The following is an 8,428-nucleotide window of genomic DNA, read 5'->3' as shown; positions in this document are numbered from 1 at the left end:
GGCCTTTCATGTGTCATCTGACAGCCAGTCTGATTTTAATCTGAGATCAGTTGAAACATTGGCAAAAATGTCATTTACAAATGCACACAACTCTGAAAAAAATAGAGCCTTTTGGACTGAAGTCTCTTATGCTTGTTCTTGGCCTTGAGGGGAATGTTTTGGGGAAGTTTGGCCTAACTCCATCTGGATGAACAGGACAGAGGAGTATAAACCAGTTGTGGTTTTCGCTTGGGTGTTGTTCCTATTCAGGTTATTTTTGCAGGATGGAAGCTGCAGCTTTGTTCAATGGCTGTGGGTGGCCCTGCTGTATCTCCCTTTCTCTGGCAGCCTCACACGGTGCTCATATGTGTGTTATACAGCTAAAATGCCAGCACTGGCTTTACTGATCAAAACTAGTCCCTGTAGCTACAGCATCACTCAACCTCTGCTCTATGCAGATGTCTTGGTTATTTGCACACAAGTCTATACTTGGCCTGGAGTGAATGCTGATCTCTGGGAGCTCTTGAGGACCAGAGCTTGAGATCTCCCTCCTGCACCCAAGGAGAACAGAGTCCCCCTGCCAGTCCTCATGACAGTGCAGTCCAATTCCATGTTCCCAGAGCTCTGCTCAGCTTTTCCAAGATAGCACCGCTGGCTTGATGCTGCAGGATACAGAGGAAGGTGAGGCAGGATGAAGTCCTGGAGGAGCTCCCAGCTAAGCTGGAGCCCTCTTAACTCTGCAGGGTGAGCAGAGCTCGAGTTAGCACCAAGGCAGTGCTAGCTGGAGGTGAAAGCAACTGCTAGGGAAGGACACGGGTTTCCTGGGCTTGGACACTGTAGGTTACAAACTCTGTGAAAATCCTCCGTTGAGGAGGATAGCGGGGAGGCTGGTTTGGATGGTTTCTGTCAGAAGGCAGGAGGATTTTGTGGGCTGAGACCAGTCCCACAGTGAGATCTCGGAGGGTTTGAACTGTGGGCCTGTGCAAAGTGTCCCCTGTTGTAGGATCAAGAATTAAACTATCTGAAGAACTGTCCTGTAACCGGTCAGGCAGGACCCCTCTTCTGCTGGCCTCAGCAGCAGCTGCAAGTGCCTGTCACTGCAGAAATCCGCGCGAGTTTGGGTGCTTTTTGTTTTGCAAATCCTGCCCACCCTTCTGTCACTCTGCCCCAGGGAGCCAGGATCCCAGGAACAGCCTAAGGTAATAGCAACCGAGCTCCTCCACGCCAGCGCCGCGGGGCGCGCGGCCGCTCGCCCTCCCGTAGCTCCCTGCTCCGCGGCGGCCGGGGCAAAGGGAGGGGGTGGCTTTTGGGGCCCCGGGCCCTCCGCCAGGGCTCAGGTAGGTCTGTCTCATTCGTCAGCCTCCCTCCGTCCGCGCTCGGGGGCTGCCAGGGATGCGTGCGCGCGTGTGTGAGTGTGAGCGAGCGCGGCGAGCGCCCTGCCTGCCCGCCCGCTCCCCGCCGCCCTCCCAAGCAATGGGGCTAGCAGTGTCCTCCGGGCAATGAGGAGCATCGGACCGAGGCAGAGGCTGCTCCTCTTTTCCTTCGGAAGCAAAGGCGCCGTGGGGATATTTAAGGATGCGCTGCTCAGATGTGCCTCCTGCCTCCGCTTTTCTCGTGGTCTGTCTCTTGACGGCTTTCAGCAACTTTGCTAAGACTTCTGCGGACTTCTCAGGTAGGAGCAAAAAGATCCTTTCATATGTTTGTAGATGGGAGCTCTTCATACAGACTGTTCAGGAACCAGTCAAGGAAAGTGCATGTGAGCAGGTCTGGGGTAGTTATACAAGGAGCAATTTTAATCCTTTAAAAATAATCTCATGAGAAGGGTCTTCAGTAAAGGATTCCAAGTTTGTTAAAAGACTTTCTTAATAATCCTGAGCAAAACTATTTCATCAGAGTTGGGTCTGAATAATTGGGAATAAGGAAGGAAAGAATGTCAACTTCCGTAAGCTCATAGCAGTTTTTGTGCTGTGTTTCTCTGAAGAAGTGAAGAGAGCTCAGCTAGGAGACTGGGGAGAACACAAGTTTAAGCTAACACAGCAAGATCAAAGCATATTCTAACGGGCAGGATTCCTCTGCTCTTAACACATAGTGCCTGACTGTTTCAAAAGTCCCCTGAGCTCAAATAAAGGAGATGTTACATGCTGTGAATGAATCAGATTCTGAGCCCAAGTGTGCTTAGACCAGGGGAAAATAAAAAGTCTCATTTCTAAAGACACTGTAAAATATGAAACTAAAAATGTTTGTAGCACGTGTTTTGAGATGCGCATAGTGGTTAAATACCCTGCACTTGGATAGAGTGAAATTCCATGTAAGTTTCAGAACTACACACAGCTGCATAAGTCACTTTAAAATTAACTTTCTGCCTTTTTTTTTCTTTGTGGATGTACATTTGGGTCAGGGCAAATGACTTCCCCCCATTCTGCAGTTGATCGGGGTGACTAATGCACTCAGGAATGGCTAGCGTGGATCTCCGCTCTTGCCATGATATCTGCTCTAGTTCTGTGTCGCGGTGTGAAGATTAGTCCGGGATACACTTCAGATATGTACGTGTTGCAACACTCCAGCGTGCAGGAGCTGCCAGGGGCAGCTTGCTGATGAGAAAGTGTTATTGGCAAGAGCTGAACGTGGCAGGACGCTGGCTTGAACACCTCGCAGCACTGCTGCTTGCTCCTTAGATGCTTGGTGCTGTGGAGGGGTCTGCGTTAGAAAGGAGGAGCCTGTGGTAGAGGGGGGATGCAGTGGGAGCTTGAAACCTTCTACTGAATGTGACTTGAAGGGGGGGAACTTGCCTGTGATTCCGTCCAGGGCAGATCTGCCTCTGAATGGGAGGACTGCAGAGCTTCCCTCTTCCTAGTGGGGTTTCATCTCCTGCCTTCTTGGCAATGAGCTTTCCCTTGCAGCTCCCGCTGCTCCTCAACGCAAGCCAGTTAATGCAGAGTGGGAGCAGGGAGTGAGCAAGTCATGGGGAGAGCTGCAGTGTAGGGAGGGCTGGTCCTTCTGAAATACAGACTGGGTGCACCCCAGCCAGCCCCACTGGTAAGATTTAAAACTTGCAAAAGTGTCGCAGAGCGAGGGAACCTCCCCAAGCAGATTCAGTAGGATAGGGAGGAGAGCGGGGAGGATATTGTCAGTTTAAAAAAATGTTTAGGAAAATGTCTGTTAACAAAATCTTATTTTCTGCAGCATTGTACTGTCACACTTTGGGAGAGGCGGGATAGTTTAAAAGCCTATGTAGTTCCATGGTGAGGTTGTTCTCTGAAATATGGTCTGTAACTCTAACAGCACAGCCTGCCATGCGTTCCCACAACTGTCCATGTCCTCCTGGCAGGTCCTGGCTGCGTTTCACAACAGCAAACTTGGCAGGCACGTTGGACCCTGCCGCGTGGGGCAGGAAACGTGGCGTGGGGCAGGAAAGGGCTCTGATGCTGGTCTGTAAGAGCAGAGGCTGGGCAGCCACAGGGTGAGAGAAGATAGGAAAAAGCACAGTATTTTCTAGATCACATCTTATGCTTTCCCAAAATGTTTAGCGAAGATCAGTGCTAAGCAGTGGTGCAGCCCATGGCTCTCCTCAGGGCCTGCAAGGAGCAAGGGCCCTGACAACCTCTCTTGCCTCATGGAGTGGCTCTTTTGTTGCTGTTTTGTTACTCCTGGATCATCAACTGCTGCAAGGAACTTGACCATAATGGTCTCTAGCCATTTATACACTGGGAGTTCTGGGCCCACCTAATTCAGCAGGTGGATGTCCTTGGGGAACCCCTATAGCCCCACCGTTTGCCATCCTGCCCAGAAGTGGTGCATTCGAAACAGGAGTTGTCTGCATTCCTAGGAGATGAACAGATTTGTATTGATTATCAGTGCTGAGGTCCCATGAGAGGCTTCATGGCAATTTGGCTGCTGCCCTCATCCTGGAGGGAGATACCAGAACTCATTGGGATGTAATGGCTTTCCCAGGTGGCAAATAGTGATACTCTTCTCAGAAGGCGGATGATGCTCTTCAGAGAAAAATGTGTTTTTTTTTTTTAAGCTAAGTCCTATATACCTTGCTTAGAAATAAAGCTTTTCTGGCTGCTCAGCTTGTTTTGGATCCGCATTGCCGGGGAGGCTCTGCTGTGGGAATGGCCTTTTTGTGATGGGCGAGACAACGTTTAGCTCTAGTTCTGGAAGGAACAGACAGAGATGGCCAACCTTGAGCTCTAAGTTGATGAGAGGCAGTTCTGATCTTGCTCACACACAACTTAGGAACTGTTACTCAGAGCCCTGCTGTACCCCGCTGCGGGTCCCTCGGTGGAGCAGAGACCGTCAGGGGTTGCTGACCGTGGCTGTGTCTGCAAGGTGGACACGCTGAGGTGAGAGGAGAAGCTGAGAGCAGCGGCCTGAGTCCCAGCAAGGCAGAGAGGAGCTGGTGGGGATCAGCGTGTTCTCAGCTCCCAGGTCCTTGAGTGCGTGGTCCTGCCATGTGGCTCCGTTCCTGCTGTTTGAACAGCTCCGAACACCACAACCTGAGCATGACGAGTGCATGTCGTGCTGGAGACCAGTGCAATCTGAGATGTAAGAATTAAAATTCCTTCTGCATGAAGTATTTGAACTATGTGAAGAGTTTTGAAGTTGTTTTCTTTAATAGTTCTTTAAACATTGATGTTTGCAGGAGTGTGAGGGGCAAAGGAGCAGGTCCCTGGGGAGAGAGGAGAGTAACCAAGCTCTTTGCAACCACTTTTCCCTAAGAAGGCCTGGGCTTTTTCTCTGTGGCTACTTGTTGTACAGGATCTTGGTCTAATGCAATCTGTGCTTGTTTCTTGTGCTCATGACTGTTTGAAGGCTCAAGAGCCGGTGCCACAATATGTCACATACCTGGTGTTTAAGGGGAAAGCTGAAGACTGTGATGGGGAATGTGATAAGAGGGTTTTTTTTCTTTTTCCCTCTGAGTCTCTGTGCTTTGACTGTAAAGCACAATCCTAATGTCAGTCCTACCAATGAGCCATCCCTCTGGTTGATACAACTTCACTTTTGGCTTAGCCCTTCTCTGTTTGTGTGGGTGTCCAAGATAAAGCAATGGTTTACCGTAACAGAGAGCTCTCTTCGTTCTCATTCGTAAACTCCGAGCCCTGGCAGGCAATAATCCACATACAGGAAGGGACTTTGCTTTCCCCTCTGAAACCTTTTTGAGGTTCCTTTTGGCCCATTTCTTGGCCTGTCCAGGTCCCTCTGAATGACAGGCAGCCATGCAAAAAACAAACCTTTAGGTTTCCAAGCATGGAAGAAGCTTTTATGGGCACTCACACTTTATCTGACACAGGAGAATCCAGCTGCAGGACACAAAGAGACTCCCTGTAGTGCTGTTCCCTTCACAGACCTACGTTAATATTTAAGATCTCCGCGATGTTTTTGGCACAAGTGAGATCTAAGCAGCGTTTTGCCTAAGGGAGCCTGGTCTGGCATCAAGCCAAACAAATCCTGCCCTGTCCCATGCAGGGGAGCCCCGGGTAGCTTTCCAGAGCCCTCCCTGGAGGCTCTCCCTGCCCTGGGAGCCACAGAGATCCCTTTTGTCCAAGATTGGCAGGTTTCAAGTGAAAGCTGCTTTTGCCACCTCCCTGTTAATTGGCTCCATGTGTTTGTTTGCGCTGATGAGGGCTGCAGTTGGGCGGGCAAGGGCTCTTCTTTCTCCCTGATTGCTTTTAATCAGCCCATAATAAAGGCAATTTGTCTGACAAGTCCATTCACCAAATTATCACCAAAATCTACATGCTAACAGCTCCTGAATGGCTTTAGTCAGACTTTGATACTGGTTTTGCAGTGCTGAGTAGGTCGATCATGTCATGGGGGATCCAGGATTTCCATGTGCTGAAAGATGTGGGCTGCAAAAAGGGGATTTTCAAGGGAAGAGCAGGTATGCAGCAGTGTAATTCAGTAAGGAGGTTTGTGCTTTTGCCTGCAAAGGGCAAAGAGCCATATTTTAGACCTCATTTAAAGACCTAGCCAAACCCAAAGCACCTTCATGCCTTTCTTTGAAAGATGAGGCTGGATGGGCCTTGAAGAGGTTAATGCTCGAGGTTGTGTTTTCCTTGCTGTATGTGGAGGTTGTGTGTGCCAACACATCCACTGCAGTGGTGTGGGATACAGGTTTCCATGCGGCTTCGTGAAGGAGGGCTGCGTTGGGGCAGAAGTTCTCCTTTGCAGAGGTGATAAAGTTCAAAACCTCAGCAGAGCTAATTAAAAAGCCAATTTTGGCTGGTTTTGATCATGTTCCGGAGACCTAGATATTGCTATGCTTCAAATGAGTTGCATCAAAGAGGTCTGCTGAGCTGAGGAAGGATGTTTGGGGCTGTCAGTTGGAGATGAGTGGTCAAAGTCACCAGGGTTTTATGTCCTGTGTGTCTGTTGGTCAATGGGCAGCAGTTTAAAGCCCTTAGGGAGGTGAGGGCATTGGAGGATGATTCCAGTCAGAGGGTGCCGATTCTGCTGCTGCTGCTGGAAGGAGAATTCAAACAGAGAAGCTGGGAATGATTCAGAGCCTTAGAGATTTGTTCCTGCTTGTAAGCATGGTGAAGCTTTGCAAACACCAATGCAGCAGGTAAAAAAGACAAATGTGTCTGTGAACCTGTTCGAGACCTGCTCTAGAAAATATCATGGATTTCCCAAGGGTTATGTAAATATTGTGAGGGAGAGAATTCAGGGTTTGCTTCACTTGAGCGCTGGCACAGGCTGCCCAGAGAGGTTGTGGAGTCTCCTTCTCTGGAGATCTTCCAAACCCGCCTGGATGCCACCCTGTGCCACGTGCTCTGGGTGTCCCTGCTGGAGCAGGGGGGTTGGACTAGATGGTCTCTAGAGGTCCCTGCCAACCTCAACCATTCTGGGATTCTGTGACTCTTTAAAATATTCAGTGTTTACTTTTGCCCACAGCTAAGGGGGTGGATCTGATCCTCAACACTAGAAATGGAGTAACAGCAACTGCTCCTGCTGTCTCAGAGATGCCCTCAGGGGCCAGGAGACTTTAAGGATCCCAATGCAGGTGGGCTGACTAGCAAGTTTAAATAGTGTATATACTAAGGGTTAAACTGACCCACTGATGGAAACTTCTGCAGGTACAAGGAACATTTTATTTAATTAGTAACAACATTATTTTTGCTAATTAATTTTGTTAATTATTAACAAAAACAATCACAGTGGTAATTTTAATTAGATGCTTTAAAATATCTTGGATTATCAGTTCACAGTAGATATTCTGCTTCACACCCAGTGTGTTCTAGGAAAGCATCCTTGCAGCATTCTTCCTGTGTTGCATTAGGGATACAAATGCCACAGAATTAATGAAAGAAATTATTTATGTCCTCAGGTAAAACTTGTTCCCTGATTTAACATGCTGTGAAAACAGATTTTTATGAAATGCAAATAGTTTGCTGAATTACAAAATAGTGGGACTTAAATGATAGATGTATCCTTTATAAACCAAGATTCATAAATGCTAAAGCCATAATTTAAGCTGGGGGTGGTGGTGGAAATTAAGTCTGTAGGGGAAAATAAAAACCCAACATTTTTACACTTTGCGCTTTTGTTGATCCTTAGGTGATGCTTATTTAAACATAGCCTGATCTCCCTGAAGCTCTGGGTGTTCAGAGCTGAACACAGAGCAGTGCTGCATGCAGGTGGCGAGGCACAGATTTAGGTGGCCAACATCATCTTTGCCTCGCTGCTTCATTTGAGACTGGCTGCTTGCCCTTGCCTTGTTTGTGCACTGAGGCTTCTGCTTTCTCTTCCAAACTGGCAATCCCCGGCCTTGTGTAATCCTATTTGAAGAAACTGCTTGTGTTTTCTTGTCCTCTTGCCATTCCTATTATGCTTTTAGATAACTAGGACCTTCCCAGATTCAGTCTGTTTCTGTCCCTTGAAAGAGGATACCCATGGCTATGTCAGAGCAGGTCAGATGATTTTTCAGGTGGGTTGTCATGGTGCAGTCCTACAGTCTCCCATGTGTCCTTGCCAGTGCAGGGCCTTGCTGAGGAGGTTCTACCCTTGTCTGGGATTTTTGTGCTCTTTCCAAGAGACAGGCAGGGCCAAATCCTACCCAGCCATGCAGCAGCTTTGCTGACTTGCCAAGACTTTGCAGGGAGCAGGTAAGCGTAGAACTTGATCCCACATCATCCTGATGATTAAATCTGATACAGAAGTAGTAATTTTGAACGTTTTCAAGAAAGCAGCTTGAGCTACCCATTATTATTATTATTAATTAGCTGCTCCTTTTGCCTGGGGAAAGATAGTGAGCTGCGACTCTCTGTCTGGGTTTGGGCTGATCCAGGTATGTCTATCTGAGCTTCCTACCTGAGGATGTGAACTCATTCATAGCAATTAAAGTTTATCTGTCTGATGTTTCGGGGATGCTTGGCAGCCAGGAACCCGTGCGTGTCCTTTCATGTTGGAGAGAGGCAACGATGGAGAGAGGCAGCTCTGAGTCGTG

General features: G+C 48.5%; 1 protein-coding gene across 1 annotated transcript in view; it reads left to right on the top strand.

Annotated features, from left to right (window-relative positions):
- The first annotated feature begins 1,493 nt into the window (after positions 1 to 1,493).
- Positions 1,494 to 8,428, top strand: part of EVA1A (eva-1 homolog A, regulator of programmed cell death) — a 186,281-nt gene continuing 179,346 nt past the window's right edge. The window contains exon 1 of the mRNA XM_088520115.1: positions 1,494 to 1,651. Coding sequence (XP_088376241.1) covers positions 1,555 to 1,651 — 97 coding nt within the window. The 5' untranslated portion in view covers positions 1,494 to 1,554. The remainder of the gene's footprint in view (positions 1,652 to 8,428) is intronic.

This window comes from Tinamus guttatus, unplaced genomic scaffold, assembly GCF_059628265.1.
Source record: "Tinamus guttatus ecotype Peru unplaced genomic scaffold, ASM5962826v1 Tinamus_guttatus_pri_ptg000080l, whole genome shotgun sequence".
Classification (NCBI taxonomy): Eukaryota; Metazoa; Chordata; class Aves; order Tinamiformes; family Tinamidae; genus Tinamus; species Tinamus guttatus.
This window is presented reverse-complemented; position numbering and strand designations above follow the sequence as displayed.